The following is a 17,358-nucleotide window of genomic DNA, read 5'->3' on the forward strand; positions in this document are numbered from 1 at the left end:
TTAAAAGACAACTATTTCTTCCAGTACAGTCTAAAAACCTTTCACAAAATAGGAAGAACTTGTTTGAAAAGCATTGGTGATTTCATTTCTTATTTGTATTCTTTGCAGATCATTCCCTTTCTACATATCCATGAAGATATCTGCCCTAAGCCAAAATAAATACTTTTCCTCAGTTATGCACCATTTAATTTATCCTTTTTATATTAACATGCTAATAATCACAATACAAGCATTTTTCTTTTTACCTGCCTTAGGAAAAAAATATACATCTGGTCTCACTAACAAAATTCTGTGTGCTTCAGCCACGTGTTTTGAATAGTCTGGTGTGAGGTGCAATTGCAAAAGGCACAGATACCCTTTCAAATTCATCACAAGAGTATATTAAAAGCTACCATTGGGGTTTTTGCGAACAGTTTTTGATTATTCAACTTTTCAAATAAATCTGCTATAAACTATACAAAGTAAAGGGCAGAACTTAATGACAGATGAGCCTGTACCAGTATACACAATGATCAAAGGAAGATCAAATGGCAGAAGTCTTCAAAGTTTTGGTAAACACTCATTCCTGTTACTTCAAGATGATAAACTACATTGAAACATGGTATATGCTTAATAAGATAAGAGAGCCCATCCATCCACTTATTTGGATGTGGAAGATCCCTTTTTAGGATCTTTAGATGAGGCATCCTAGAGAAATTATAAAGTCAGAAGAAAACATAGGAATTGGAACCTATTCAGGAACAACGGGAAAACATTTTATCCATTCTTTCCCATTTGTGATTTTCCATGCTCTCCTCTAATGGTTTTAGTTAATACAGCACAACCTCACACTTACAGCTACAAAAGCTTTTCCTACCTAATCTGTGCTTATAGCTAGTAGGCTTTGAATGCTGATCTGCAAGTGAAAACTTAGCACCATCCTTCTATTGTGCTCAATAAACTTTTAAAGAGGAAAAACATAAGCTAACCAAGTAAGAGTATACTATGTTACTTCGCACACTTGACAAATGGGATTTCTCTCCTACCTCACTTATGATAACATGCAAATTAGAAATCAAAGAAAGAAGTCTGTCTTCTTGTTTGCAAACACCTGCTTTACATGCGAGATTTCTGACAATTGAGAGCTGTTTATATTCCTGAGGATAAGTTCTAAGAATACCTGAATCTCACTCTAGTAACTAAATACTAGTTCATTTCATAAAACACCCCTTGTAACTTCTAAAAGAAAGTTAGGATTGATTAGGATTTTGTTCTATGTTCAGAAACAGGAATGGCAGAAGCAGAATGCATCATTAATGTAGCCACTCCTAGGTAAGCTGCAGCATCAATGCATTTTCTCATTTTATGATACAATCATCCAGACTAAACTAATTAAAACAAAATATTTGAACAAAAAGTAGCAACTTCTATATATCTGTTTTACTCTGATTTCCTGACCACTTCTTTTTGATATCCAGCTAAAAAGAACAGCTATGACATTGCCTTTTTCACTGAAAATCAGCATCTAAACCTCTCTGTGAAGTACTCAGCTTTCCACTAGTGTAGCACTATGTAGTAACTTGACTCTAATCTGCTGCTCAATTTCCCAGGTTTTCTTTTCTTTCTGTGTTATTTCTTCCTGCACCATTCCCCTCCTGTTCCCTTTTCCATATCCTTACCTGTATCAAAACAAATCATCATAAGGAAGTGACACTGAAATCAACATTCTCATTTGAATGGAGCAAAATCACAGGTCTCAAAAGCCAGCAGGAATGATAGTCTATTGATATAATAAGATGCCGCTTGACCACATGCTGGGCTGTTAAGCAGTTTTTTTAATAAAACTGTTCTTTGAGAAGAAAATATGATCCACAAACCAGCAAGCCTAACCCAGATGGCAAACTACAGTAGTATAAACCAAAACAATAAACACAACTGAATTTATTTTCAGACTTGATCCTGAAAAAGCATTTGAAATGGTTACTTATTTGCATGTCTTTTAGAACTTAACAGTTCAAAGATAATATAAGTTTATATCAGTGTGCCTAACAAGTCTCACTGATTTTACCAGTTTTACTATATACTCTTTGAACCAATGATGTCCTTATCTTTGTGCCCTTTATAGCAGCCCATTAATTAAAATGTAGTTGAGTAGTATGACATTAAACTACATTAAAAAGTGTCTTTGGCCCTTTGTGCCACTAGATCATTCCATCTATTACATCTATGGTTCATAAAATAAAAAAAAAAAAAACCAAAAACCACTACAGAACCTGATTGAACAACATTTATCACAGTATGTTAGAGATTGGAAGGGACCTCAAAAGATCATCTAGTCCAATCCCCCTGCCAGAGCAGGAACACCTAGATAAGGTTACACAGGAACGTGTCCAGGCGGGTTTTGAATGTCTCCAAAGAAGGAGATTCCACAACCTCCCTGGGCAGCCTGTTCCAGTGTTCCGTCACCCTCACTGAGAAGAAGTTTCTTCTCAAGTTTAAGTGGAACCTCTTGTGTTCCAGTTTGTACCCATTTCCCCTTGTCCTATCATTGTTTGCCACTGAGAAGAGCCTGGCTCCATCCTCGTGACACTCCCCCTTTATATATTTATATACACTAATAAGGTCACCCCTCAATCTCCTCTTCTCCAAACTATAGAGACCCAGCTCCCTCAGTCTTTCCTCATAAGGGAGATGCTCCACTCCCTTAATAGCTACCAGAAGCTACCTTTTTATGTTGTAAAGTGTTTCTTTCCCCTCCATCCAATGCATTTGAATAAAAATACAGGTACTGAAACAAAACATTACTCTTTCACCAAAATATTTGTTCTTACATAAAACTAGAAACTCAGTGTGAATACACCTAATCAAAAGCATGTCTCAATACAGAACTTTACTAACAGTTCCCACTCTGTGCAAAAGCACTAATCTGAAAACACACTGCCAAGGTAAATCCAAATTTAAAAAAATAATTATTTCAAGCAAGCTAGCATTCATGTTTTTATTATAACCTTTGAGAAAATCTTTATTTTAGGTGTAAGAGTAATGCATTAAGAGAAAAAAACAGCTGGAGGCCAAAAGTTGTAGATTTAAAATCTGTGAATAAGGAAAGAAACTCCAATTTTAATTGATGGTACTCTGAAAAATTCTTGTGCTACTTTTACTGCTTACCTCTAGCTCTCCCTTCCAATCTCCCTATCAGTTTCCACTAATAAGAGTAATTTTAAAATATGTAGTTATTTTTATTGTCTGTGGTCACTTCTCCTCACTTCATCTTTTTACTATCCACTTTTCCTCATCACTCACTTAAACACATTACTCAGGAACTCCTCAGAGATGCTTACGAAATTTTCTCATGAAATAGCAAGAAAGTTTTCAGTTTCTCATTTGCTCCTAGTAAAGCTTTTTTTTTTTTTTTGTATATTTAAATAAAATATAATTAGGCTATGGAATGATTGTCTGGTAATTATATGATCAGATCAGAGATCACAAAAATGACAGAACGGTCAAGGCAGGAAGGCACCTCTGGAAACAATCTGATCCAACCTTCCTGCTCACAGCAAGCCATGTCTAGTCAGGCTTTGAGGATCTCCAGTAAGAGATGCCATAACCTCTCTGGATAGCCTGTTTCACGATTTGCCCATCCTCGCAGTGTTTTTTTCCTCCTCTTACGTTAATGTGGATCCCCCGTGTTTCACTCTGTGCCACTACTTCTCACCCTATCCCCGAGTACTACCAAGAAGAGCCTGGCTTTATCTTCTTTATACATTCCCTCCCAGTTATTTACACACCTGGATAAGATCACCTTGAGCCTTCTCTTCTCCAGGCTTAACAATGCCAGCTCTCAGCATCTCTCTATATGGAAGAAAATTCTTAATCATCTTTGCTGTCCTTCACTGGACTTGCTCTAGTAAGTCTCTGTGCCTCTCATACTGAGCAGCTCAGCCCTGGATGCAGAACTCCAGATGAGACTCACCAGGACTGAGCACAGAGAAAGGTCACCTCCCTACCTGGCTGGTAACGCTTTGCTTAATGCACCCCAGGGTGCTGTTGGTATGCCAGAGATGTGCCAGATTAGAGTTTAAGGACAAAATTTAATCAGTCCAAGAAAGATGAAGAAATCTTTTTCCTAGTATTAGCTGGGTGAACAGGAACTTAGCTCTGATATAAGACATTCAGATTCAAGTGTTTGGTCTCAATTGGAATGGTTGCAAATGAGTGCCATAACCACAACGGAGTCACCGGCCATGAGGAAGTCTTCCATTTGGTTTTCTCTCCTGCCACTCCTTCAAAAACTGCAAGCGTAGGTTCACAGAGTTTTCATAGGGTCAGTTTGCACTTGCTGTTAACAATGAAGACATATTATTTCACTCACTCATGCCCACCGATCACAATACTGAAAAGCTCCTGACCAGGTTCTTTCAAAGTAACATTATCAGGTATTTCACAAAATTCATGTGGCAAATTATCACTTAGAGATAATATCTTGCCCTGTCTCAGATTAGGCTGTAATAGCAGTCATGCTAAAAATTATATTTTGGACTTATTTTTCTATTACTTAGTGGAGTAAGATAGCTCTGACAGTTCTTACTCCATTTCAGGTATAATGGAACAGATTTTATTTCCTAATGGGTAACAAATTAGTGTACAAGGCAAATCTGATGGATTAAACTTAAAGAAAAATAGGTAAGGGAAGATTGTATTTTATTTTGAAAGCTGTCAAAGAACAATTTCAAGCAGAAATGGGTAAGAAAGTGTTTCAGAACAGAGACTGGAAGTACTAAAAATTAATTATTATAAAATATTTTTAGTAAAGTCAGTTGAACTGATTAAGGATATTAAAAATATTTTCTCTCTTCCCTGTTAGGTTCATCATCTACACTATACATCATATCACAAAATCGACTGTGATGGTCAATTATATGTAAATTGTGCTTGAATTAAAGGTGGAAAGAAGTTTAGTCTCTCAAAGAAACTATACTGTTAAAGAATCAAGAAGAGTCAGGAACATGGACCTATCTCTATTTCTTACTATTGAAAAATATCCATCTGATTGATCTCCTTAAAAACAAGCAAGCATCTTTGAATTAGTGAGAGGAATGAAGAGAGAAGAGTGCCCTGACTACTGTTCATGTGCCTTGTTTTAGATAAAACCAACACAGTGATAAAATGTGGGTATTGCCTACATTATTCATTCTTAGATATAAAGTAAGGAAGGCACTGCATCCTTTTCATATTATTAGCAGCCAAACTCCTGCATCTAAAGGAAAACTACTTAGGTTATAGGCTAAGTGTACATGAAGTTTGTAATAAAAATAAATTTGCTGTGTATTTCATGCCAACGTTATTAACATTGCTTCATTTATCATATGCTGTTATAATTTCAGTCAGTCTACACTACCAATAATTCATCAGTCATCATAAATTATTTCAGATACATTTGGTAACCTATATATATAGTATAGAAGCATTCTCCCGTTAATTGCTGAACTAGGCATCAAATGTGATATTCTTTGTCAAATTTCAGTGGAAAGGAAACCTGTGATTAAATCCATCTGTAGGCTTAATACTCAATGATTGTATTCATAAATTATCAGAATAAATCTACATTAACTTCAAAATTATATTCAATATTATATAAGGAGTATAAAATGTCACATACAATTATGGCGAAAAAGACAAACCCGAGGAGTAATTAACACAGTTGAGAGTTGATATCACTAGAAGTACAAAAACAGAAAGTAAAATTAATTATTTTCAGCTCCCTCATATGGTTACTCATCAAACCAGGCCTCATGGGGACACATGATGTATTTCAACTAGACAATGAAAAGCAGTATGCAGTTACGCAACTCCTTGGAGTAGCTGGTTTGTACCCTCGAAAATTCTCTAGAAAGTATTCTAACTGTACAAATCACCTCATTGCTGTCAATTCAGACAAATGATGCATGCAAATACATGCTTACAGAAACAAACAGTGTATTTATAATGCAACAGTTAATACAATTACATCATCAGGTAATTAGAATATGCAGTTATATAAGCCTCACCCTTCTTCTGCTACTGAATGAACTGCAAAGTAGTAGGGGAGATTTATCTTTATTAGTGACATTTAAGTTAATGGTTACTGATCATGAAAACCAAAAGAAACACCTAAAAATGTGAGATTTTCCTAGATAAGCAACTTCTGCTATATAAAGCACTTTCTGCACAGCAGATCCATTATTTTCCTAGATGTTTAAAAAAAAATAAAAAAAAAAAAATTAAAGCTTGAGAGTGTAAAGCAGAAGTTATTACTGAACTTAGAAATTTGGGGTTTTCATTATTTGTGTAGAGAACTCTTTATCAAAACACTGCTTTATACTTTTATAATTCATTAATTATTTATGGACGGAAGGACTTGTACACATTTATCTTTCCTATTGTCTATATCTCTGAATGGTTCTTATGTGGAAATTAAAGAACCCCAAGATTGAGAAGATAACCAGGTCTACAAAGCTAAACTACCATTAAAAATGAAGCACTTGCCCTAAACTTATAGGTATTTTTATTTTACCAAATAATCAATTTTTCAAGGATCACATGAAAAATAACTTCTTTAAATACTCAATAATTCTACTGTTTTATCACCATTACAAATAAAAAACTTAATGTAAATATAAAAAGAAGGCCTACTAACCACTCAGACTAGAACTACCTTCCATTCAGATCTGCTCTCCAGGATCATGCAACTGAATTCAGAAACGCATGAGGACTTAACTTATATTACTATAAAATTAAATCAGCATAATGATGGATGACTATTAAAAATGTGATCCAGACGTCACTTTTATCTTGTGCAACAACTGTAGATTTAAGAGTATAATGTAACGGAATTTAGTAGTTGTTCAGTAAACAATTAAACCCACATATTACTACAGCAGTGACAAAAGAATTATTTCCATCCAACAGTATTTATTCAACATCATCACTTATAACTAGGATTTTTCAAAGTATGTTCTTCATAAATAAATTAAGGCATAGACCCTTCAGTGCCTGGAATTTCCAGTTTTGAACTTTCTGTCAACATAAAAGTCAGACACTATCAAGGATACTGGAATAAAAGGTCCTGCCCCCCAACCAGCTAATCAACCTTTCATTAAAGAAATTTTAAGACCTCACATAGACACATGTGTATTACTCTCAGCAACTGTAGTGAAGAAAGAATGGCGAAAGCATAACAGCGTATTTCAACACCACCATCTCAACTGATTATTCTTCTTTCTCTTCAAGATTCTCCAAACACCAAATACAACATTCTCTTAAGATTTTTTGTTTCCAAAGGAAAAAAAAAAAACCAAACCCACAACTGTTTGCAGACTGTCCAGCCGTTAACTATGAAAATTCTAATCATTACATCATTATATTATCGCAACAGAGCATGTTGAAAATAATCAGCAAGATACAAAATTAACATTTTTCATGTATTTGAAAGTAATGGAGAAAAACTAATTCAATTAAGCTACAGAGAATAAACTTAAGGTGATTTATATGACTTCTATAAATATCAGAAATGCTTAATAAACTTTCATATCTGTCAAGTGCTCAAATCAAAACTGTAGCTCGGTAGAGTAATTCATTTTTATGTGAAAAAAAGAAAAAGAACTATAATCCAAATTACTATTTCAGCAAACATTCTTTTTTGTACATTTTTAAAGTTGCACTTCAAGACACTTTTTCAAAGGTGTTATATGCTGAAAGATGTCAGACAGAATCATGGTGTGACTCATGTAAGATTCCTGCAACAATTTCCAAAGCAACACTTAAAGGTTAGTAGCAGAACCAGTTCTCTTTTTCAAAACAATTTCAGTTTAGCTGAGTAGCTACAAATTGGAAAAAACTGGAAAAAAAGTTGCTAAACTGAAGTGCCCGACTTACTTGCCACTGTTTCATGAGCTCCCGAGCCATTTTGGCATCCTTTTCTTTGTGTGTAGCATCCTGCAGGACATTTGCAGTTGTTTCAGCTTCCGTAAGCCAAGTAAGGAACTTCTCAAGATCCAGGTAGAATTGTTGCAGCATTCTTAGAGCCGATTCCAGTGCAGCTTCACGCTCACAAACCCTGCAGAAGTACAAATAGTCAAATGCAGCACTCTGAAGAAGAAAACATGTCTTAATAATTTAATCAAAGTACAACAAAAATGCACAATGTATTTTTCATGTACCAGTGAAGATAAGTTTGCAGATACATTAGCTACAGAACTTGTACTGTCTGTCTCGCAAGTAGGGTTCCTTTTTTAACTTTTCTCCTGAGAACTATTTACTGGAATTCATGTGGTAAAAAATATTAAGCAAAAGTATATCCTTGAAAGCATTATGCCTGAAACATGCACAATTAAAACTCAAACAAACAAATCCCAAAGCCACAAACAGAAAAAAAACCCACACAGAAAAAATTACGATTTGTTTTAATCCAAGATTGTTTTTTTATTTGTCATTAACACTACAGTGGGAAAACGTGTTTAGTTTTAGAAATCATGAAAGAGTTTCTGGTCACTGCACAGTATGATGAATTATTAGTTTTTGACTTGAAACCTTTGGAGATTGTGTTCAACACTTTAAACTCCAATAACACTGAAGATTGGGGGGCAGGGTTGTGGTTTTGGATGTGGGTTGGTTTTGGTTTGTCTTTGTTTTTTTAATATGATAGGTATCTTTCTTATAATGTATCAGTCACAATGCAAAATACAATCTTAAAATATAAAAGCTATCTTATCCTTGGGGAAGATCTAAAGAATATATTGAGCAAGAACACGAACGGCTTCAGCATTTTCAGCATGGTGCTGAAAAAAAAACGGTATATCAGTGTTCTATCAGCATTCATATGCAATGTAGATGTCACATGTACTCACCAACTTTTTCTGCATGGAACCTGAGCTAAATATGGATTTAGAAAGGCGAGCAGGTAAGCATGACATACTGCTCATTAACACAAGTCTGTCAATGCTACTACTATTGTATTACCTGCATATTTGTTTAACTTCAACATGGTAACCGAGTAATTTGCTTAGCTCAGAAAATATAAAGTCATCTGATTATCAAAAAATCAAATCGTGTTACTTAAAGTGGAATGAATGCAATTGAGGTATACCCATGCTTAGTCTATGAATCTGTGGTGATCTGTATCTTTCTAGATATATCTCCTGTTCAGCTTTATAGTTATTTAGACAGATGCTGGATTTTAGCAGCTATAATTTTCAAGTTGTAATTTAACATGAAGTTACCAGAAGTGGGCATGAAATTTCTAAATGCTAATCGCTATCTCAAATCCTGTTTGCTGTCACAAAGAAGTTGTACTCCTCAGTAAGTAATGATATTAACATGAAACCTAGTACAGTAGTTGAAGTAAGAAATGAAACAAAAAACTTGCCAAGGGGTACTAAAATGTTTTTTGACAAGCATATAAGTAAAATGCAGAAAAGGAGAGTAAGTTGGAGCATAGGCAAGGACAAATATTTCTGAAGAAAAAAACCAAAATCCTCCCAAAGAGCCAAATCTCATAATAGCTACCATATTTTGAATTCTTTAAAATCTAATACACCCACCAGAAAATATCTAGTACTTTATATTTTAAATTTTGATACATCTAATATGCAATAAAATTTCAACTACATTGACAGCTCTCCATTGTATCAGAAAGCTTCACTCTAGTTGGCTTTACAATTACTTGAAAATGATAAAGTTAGAATAGAGAAAAGAAAGCTGAAAAATTAAGAATAAACTGAGTAAAATTGGGGAGATTAAGTTATCTGAAATCTTGTGTGTGTGATCTTAAAGTTCATAAGCAAGGTATTGCATTATTAAGTAAAAGCAAGTGATATACACACAAAACCTATAAAACTGGGTATGCTGTTACAGAATCTAAAAGAAGAGAAAATGCTAAGGTATGAGAATGATGGTGTCATTGAATGAAGAACTCTTCCAACGGATTTAAGAATCCCAATCCCATACCACACAAGGAATACAGTGTTTGGAGAGGTCCATGCGAGTGACTAACAGGTTTTTCTTCAGCTGTAGCGTTTGTTGTGTAATTTGTAATGAATCATATTTTGAGAATCTGTTTGTTTGAAATAGTAAGCTTATTCACATTATGTGATACTTGCAAGGGTCAGTGTTCAGGTAACAGGAAACATAGTAAATGCAGGGCATTATGCCAATGTACACTACACTGTATTGATACAGAATACATAACATGTAAGGAAATATATCGAAGAGTGAACACAGAATATATTTACGATGGGTGAAGTAACAAACTTCTGTTCCACAGGAATTCCTTGAAAAGTAATATAAGTAGAGAAATTCTGCATCATTCAGTTTTCAATAGATCACTAAATCACACTTCCATCTGCAGACTGTGTGATCTAATGTTGTCACACTGAGATGTAAAATAAAATAACCTGGACTACTGCCTGCCAAAGTATTACTAAATGGTTTTACTACTATAGTTCATGGGTTGTCTCTATATAACTGTATTTTATCCTGACATTCCGTACAAAAAATTAAATGAATAAAAAAAATAAAAAAAAAAGTGTTCCTGTATTTCCCTTTTTCTGAAGTTATCACAGACAATTTGCACTACTTACATCTTTGTGATTATATTCCTTCTTCCGGTTTGACAAAGGAACAATTGCAAAGCATTATCGCAACATTTAGTTTTTGCTACTAAATAAATTTAAGCTTTTCCTGGTAGCTCTTCTTCAGCCACTTTAACTTTGACTGATAATGAACCTATCAAAGAGGCAGAATAATTTAACCTCCCACAAAGTGGGAACATGAGATGTCATTACACATAGGAAGAAATTTAAATTCTTAAAGTGAAAATTAAATTCTTAATTATTATTGACAGAATTGTGAAATGTGAACTCAAAATAAATCATACTAATTTATTTTGGGAATGCTGCTTAGAGAAACTATTCCAGAAAATAGGGACTATATTCCATAGTGCCACTTAAAGTTATTAATATATGCTAGTAAGTTTTTAAACTGCAGATTAACTCTGGAATGGCTGACACACATTAGGTATGGAAAAATATGTTGAGACAGCATTTTAAGTACTGCTTCCAGGTGGTTTTTGGGATCTCAGCCTGCTTTACACCTCACTTAGGAGAACACAGTATTTTTCCAGTAACACTTTTGCATGAAAGCTCCTTTCAGTTCAACCATCCTGACAGAGGGTACTAGCTTTCCTCTCCTGTAGAACATTGGCATGTGGATATGGATTTAAAATTTTTGAGTGATCCTTATGATCCTTACATCCTACTATCACTATTTTGTCTTGCTTGTTACAAAATGTTCTTCACAAAGTTGGTCCTTTAACATGGAGATTGCTCCCCTATGTGCAATTCTGCCTCTGAAATGACTTCTATGTGATGAGAAAACCTCAAAGTGCAATTAAATGCAGAGCTACAGTATCAGCATCTGAACCAGTCCAGAAATCAGTATTCAGATGTAGCTGACATTCATCCACAGGCATTTATCCTCCCATTATTGTGACTGAGGAATCAGGAAAGCTTTAGTGTGATGGTACAGAAATTTTTACTTGAAAGACAGGCTTTCAGATTTTTTTTTCGTTTATTTTGTGCTTTAGTCCCTTCCTACAAGGACTAAAGAGACTAACCTGATGAAAAAGCTACCTCTTAAAAAGGCAACAATAACTTCCTAGAATGCTTTGCCTGATCTTTATCACTGCTAATATCTCGCTGAAGACAGCCGATGTGGAGAACTGAAAGAAGGAAAGATTGCATTTCAGTGGTGGAAAGGTCTTTGAAAAAAAACAATAAAAAATGCCTCTTTTGGAGCCCAGCGTGAAGATACAAACACTGCCCTGCTGGTTCAGGTATGTGAACAGGATTCCTACAGGTGACATATTTCTGTATTTCTAGGTGTAGTACTTCTTTCTGCCTTACGTTTCTTTCTCAACAATTTGAGCTATTGGCTGAACGCTGACTCTCAGTGCCTTCAGGGCAAGTTGCAGGGAATCTCTGCCTTGGCTGCACTATCCACAGTGATTAGGTATCAATAACCAGCAAACTTATTTTAAATTCCAGGTGTAACTATGCAGACAGAGAGACAACGTTCAACAGCTGCTGCAAAATAAACACACAAAGGCAGTTCTCTGCTGATTCTCTTCTGCAGGAAAGAATGACAAAACCCATCAACACCCCTATCTTGCAACTGAAACTCAGGCTATCATCTGTTTTGGTACGGATACAATATTGTTTTTTCCCCGACAACCACACACACTTTCCTAAATGATGACAGTCTTTTCAGATACTAAAATTAGAACATCCTAAATCATCTCCTGATCACAGTAATTAGCCCATGTAATTTGTCCTGTCTTAAAAAGCAACTGACACAAAGGGGGGGGGGGGGGAAGTTTCAAAGAGTAGTTATTTACTCTGCTAAACAAAACACAATATGTTTTTTCCTGACAAGTTTTTCTACTGTAAAACTATTCAATACCAGAAAACATGTGCTAAAAAATATTTCTGTTTTTCTTGGGTTTAGATAAACTTTATTAAATTTATGTATTTAGTAAAATGGATGAAGCAGGAGAAACTATTTCTTTTAGTATTGTTCATTGACTGGTTTGTTTCTCATCCTATACTTGTCATAGGCCTTCTCAAAACAGCCAGACTCTTGAAAACAACAAAACACATCAGCTCCCTCCAAGCATTTTCCTTTGAACTGATGTCTTTTTTAATTGCTTTTGTGCATTTAGTAACAAACATTTTTTTAAAATTTAGCCTGTTTGTTCCTTACTTTTTTTTATTAAAGCACCATTGATCTTTTATAAAAGAAAAAAGGAAAAAAATGTGTTTATCTATAAATTGTCAGATGAACCTTGGATATTAATCCTCCTTCTCTTCTACACCATTATTTGTTAAGACTGAGAACAGTTGCCAAAAGCAAAGGAAATAACACACCCAGGGGCACAAAATCACAAAAATAGATTACTGTACAGGACCTTTAAATAACCTCTTTTAAATAAGCACCTGCCAACATCAGCACAGAGGATCTGTGTTATCACAGAGGAAACTTCCTCATCAATCTTTAAAAAAATAATTTGTCTTTTATTCTCTGCTCATGTATGGGTTCACACACTCCCCAGATGACTTAATGGAATAGAAAGCATATATAAAGAGAATTCTTTCTAACAGCTTTTCTCACTCTCACCTTGCTTTGTCTGTGTCCTCTGTGTGTGTGCGTGTGTCCCATTTTCTGAATTTATGGAACCAATTAACAGAATGCAGTCTAACCATTAAAGAGAATCATAACGGATTCTCCATTAAAGGGAGAATCAGAAAATTCAAGAAATCCTAAAATCAAAACTAAAGCCAAACAGCCAAAACTGTTCTCTTATTCCACCAGAAGAAGCAAAAATATTACTGTTTTGTTTAAGTCTTCTTCACACTCCATGGTCTATACAATATGTAGAATTCAGTTTTTCCTTGCGTTCCAAAACATTTCATTCTTTTGAGATTCCAAGGCAGTCAACACTACTATTATATAAAGGACATATTAATTACTAAGATACAATTTATTAAGATAAAATCTTTGCTTTCTAAGACAGTGAAGTGTAATTAAAACTGATTATGAAAATAATTATATTCTGAAGGCACTTGTTTTCTTACCCTTAGTTACTGTAGAAACAACTAAATTTAATAAGACTGTCAAACGCACTGATGGCATTACATAAAATCAGTTAGGCCTCACAAAGGATACTACTAAACTGCTAGTGTACTTTTCATTTAAAGCTGCAACCACTGAGGGCTGAGCTCAGTGGTCTAGCAGAACAATGATTTGCTACCATGTAAGAGAAAGAAGTCACAGTTTCCGTACTGGAAAAATTCTAAGGCAGGATTTAGGGTACTTATTGAACTATGCATCACCTTAAGTGAGAATAACACTAAGTAAACAAATATATTTTGTTTTCCTCCTCTAAAACATTGACCTTAATTAGTACTCACACTACACAAAGATGCTGACAGATCAGAGGGAGTGAAATTATTTTAAAAAAATTATTCTGATACATCAATGTATTTTAATAAGCATAAAATGCTAAAAAGAAATAAAAATTACAAACAAGGTCAAGCTTTGTAATCTTCAGCTCAGAAGTATCTGGTAATCAAAACTGGTTAGCATCTGAGTAAGAAAGGAAATGGCAGACTGCCTACCGTTTCTTATGTCTATATAACCTAATTTAGTAATATTAGTTGTAAAGAAATATCAAGGTTCTTCAACCCTGTTCTTTTTCAGAAGGAACAAACTCACTTTTTAAAATCAATCTATCATTTCCATGTAGCTGCTGTTATTTCTGAATAAGAGGTGTAAATCTAAATAAAAGTCTTGCTAAAACCAGCTTGAACTCGTCATTTCAAGGCTTACATTCATGATTGTATTTGACACCATAATCATCACTGTATCTTCAGGCCGAAACCTGGTTGTCAGTTCTTAACTTGGTTCTGCTTTTTCCAATTAGATGAAAAATTACATCCCAGCAGACTGCCCAGGAAACATGTTTATATTTATAGTTTTCCACAAGTGAAAGAGCATAGCAATACATTCTGAAATACTAACTTGATAGCCATTTTCTTCTCCATGCTTCCATTTCTGGTTAATAAGAGAGAAAAAAAAAAGGAAAGAAAAAAAAGTAGCAGCACATATACCTAAATAATTTTGCAACAAATAACTGTTATATATCACATGGATCCTTTGGAAGGGCTCCAAAAAATGCGAAGACATAACTACATTTTTCCCAATTAATACTTTTGAAAAGAAAACTTTCAAGAAATTCCATCATCTATTTTTACTAACATTTTATCAGCAAAAAAAAGAATGCTATTTTTTATTTTGGTATGGTCAAAGAAACAATATTAACTTCTGATCCTGAGAAAAAAATCAGCAGAAAGCATAAAAAACCCCAATTGACAGTCACTCATTTCCATAAATTTGGTCACAGAATAGTTAGGCTTGGAGTGACTTTTGGAGGTCATGTTATCCAAAACCCCTTGCTCAAGCAGAGTCCCTAGACCAAGTTACCAGTACCATATGCAGACAGCTTCTGAGTACCTCTAAAAATGGAGATTCCACAGCCTCCCTTGGCAGCCTGTTCCAGCACAAAGTCAACCTCACAGTGAAAAAGTGTTTACTGATACTCCATACTCCTATATTCCAGTTTGTGCCCATTGCTCTTGTCCTGTCACTGAGCATCACACAAGAGCATGGCTCTGTGCTCTTTGCACCCTCCAGAATCATGAGGCATCCCATCAATGCCCATGGACTTATACAACCCAAGTTTGCTCACTCCCTTCAGTTCAAGAAAGCAAAAGCCAGCAAATAAAATGTGTCATATTTCACAGAGTTATGTTTTTTATCCAGGTTCACAGAAAGCACATCACAAAACCAGCACACTGTTGATCACTTAAAAACACCACAGGAGACATGACGAAAAATCACTGGGTGATATTCCTTGTTCGCTGTGTTATCCCAAGGAATTCCTATGGATTAAACACTCAGATACAAACATCTTAGTGCCTAAATGCTGGACAGACAGTTGGGACAAACACATCCAAAAGTACATCGGCATATGAAACTGTTTAAAATAAAAATCACCTTCCCATTCCATAAGTTCTGGTATTGAGCACTGTTGCATTGTCATTATAGCATTGTATTATGATATTCTACCAGAACATCTGAATCACTAAATTACTCCCTATTTTATGCTTTGATCTTTATTCAGAGAAGTCATGGTTCAGGTTTTCTAACAAGGTATAGACAATGCACAAAGCTCGAGAGGATTTTATCAGAGACCTGTACGTGTAAAGTTAACTACAGAAATGGATCACAGTCTATATCCACAACAGACATCACAAGAAAATAACTGAGTAGCAAGGGGTGGTATTGATAGAGCTCATGCAGGCAATGCCCCATCCGTATGAAGATAGACTGAGAAAGTTGGGGCTGTTCAGCCTGGAGAAGAGAAGGCTGCGTGGAGACCTCATAGCAGCCTTCCAGTATCTGAAGGGGGCCTATGGGGATGCTGGGGATGGACTCTTCATTAGGGACTGTAATGGTAGGACAAGGGGTAATAGGTTAAAACTTAAAGCAGGGGAAGTTTAGATTGGATATAAGGAGGAAATTCTTTCCTGTTAGGGTGGTGAGGCACTGGAATGGGTTGCCCAGGGAGATTGTGAATACTCCATTCCTGGCAGTGTTCAAGGCCAGGTTGGAAGAGGCCTTGGGTAATATGGTTTAGAGTGAGGTGTCCCTGCCCATGGCAGGGGGGTTGGAACTTGATGATCTTAAGGTCCCTTCCAACCCTAACTATTCTATGATTCTATGATTTAGCCTGGATATTACTTTTTTTCAAATGGTAGTCATCTTAATTTTTCAAGTTCTGTTCCAGTACTACAAAGGATTCCTAGAAATTAGATTAGAACAATTATGTCAAAAATTCACGGGAGGAAAAATAATGTAAAACATTAAAAAACAGATGGGTTCTCTCAGAAGAACCATAAAAAAGAAAGAAAATAATAAATATTTTAACTTTCTAAACCTCAAATAAGCACTGGAGATGGCAGCCTTGTGTTGCGATTAACGACAATTAAGTTCAACTGATATTAACATATCTATTATGTACGCATGGATGGACTAATGATAACCTGTTAACCTTCTTATTAAGAATGCAAACAAGTAAATAAGTGCATTGGTAAAAAAACCCTGTAGCATTACTTGATCTCCATTTCATTCTGCTCATGAAGTGTGAGGTACATACACATGACTGTGTATAAAATAATCTTAACAATGTCATGGAGAAATACAGTTTTAGACTAATTTATCACAAATTTCATGCTTTGCAGTAGCCACAGATGTCTAATTTTTCATACTTTACTAAGTGATTTACATTACTGTACAATCTCTATCTAAAGGATAAAATTCTGAAAAAGGAAATAAAGGAAATAAGTCAATATAATTAAATTCACATGGAATTATCATGACATATTGTTTTTCTAGGTCTTTAAATTATTTATATGCTATTTTGATATCTTAAAATTAACTTCTGTAACTCTTTTATGTGTATCCATACTTCTGATCTAAAAAAATCCATTATTTGCTCTCCAGTAACTGCAATACATTGTCTCACTAAGTAAATTCTTAAAAGATTTTAGTATTCAAGGCCAGGTTGGATGAAACCTTGGGTGACATGGCTTAGTGTGAGGTGTCCCTGCCCATGGCAGGGGGGTTGGAACTAGATGATCTTAAGGTCTTTTCCAACCCTCACTGTTCTGTGATTCTATGATTCAAATTTGCTCTATATAATTGTTTAATATGCTGAAGCTTATT

General features: G+C 35.0%; 1 protein-coding gene across 11 annotated transcripts in view; it reads right to left on the reverse strand.

Annotated features, from left to right (window-relative positions):
* The window catches only part of DMD (dystrophin), a 745,980-nt gene that overhangs the window by 230,068 nt on the left and 498,554 nt on the right, over positions 1-17,358 (reverse strand). For all 11 annotated transcript variants that reach the window (XM_061349397.1, XM_061349396.1, XM_061349395.1 and 8 more), the window contains one exon: positions 7,894-8,074. In XM_061349397.1, coding sequence (XP_061205381.1) covers positions 7,894-8,074 — 181 coding nt within the window. The remainder of the gene's footprint in view (positions 1-7,893; positions 8,075-17,358) is intronic.

This window comes from Neopsephotus bourkii, unplaced genomic scaffold (genome assembly GCF_033783945.1).
Source record: "Neopsephotus bourkii isolate Nb327-2 ecotype Australia unplaced genomic scaffold, CSIRO-AGI_Nbou_v1 NB_414, whole genome shotgun sequence".
Taxonomy (NCBI): Eukaryota; Metazoa; Chordata; class Aves; order Psittaciformes; family Psittacidae; genus Neopsephotus; species Neopsephotus bourkii.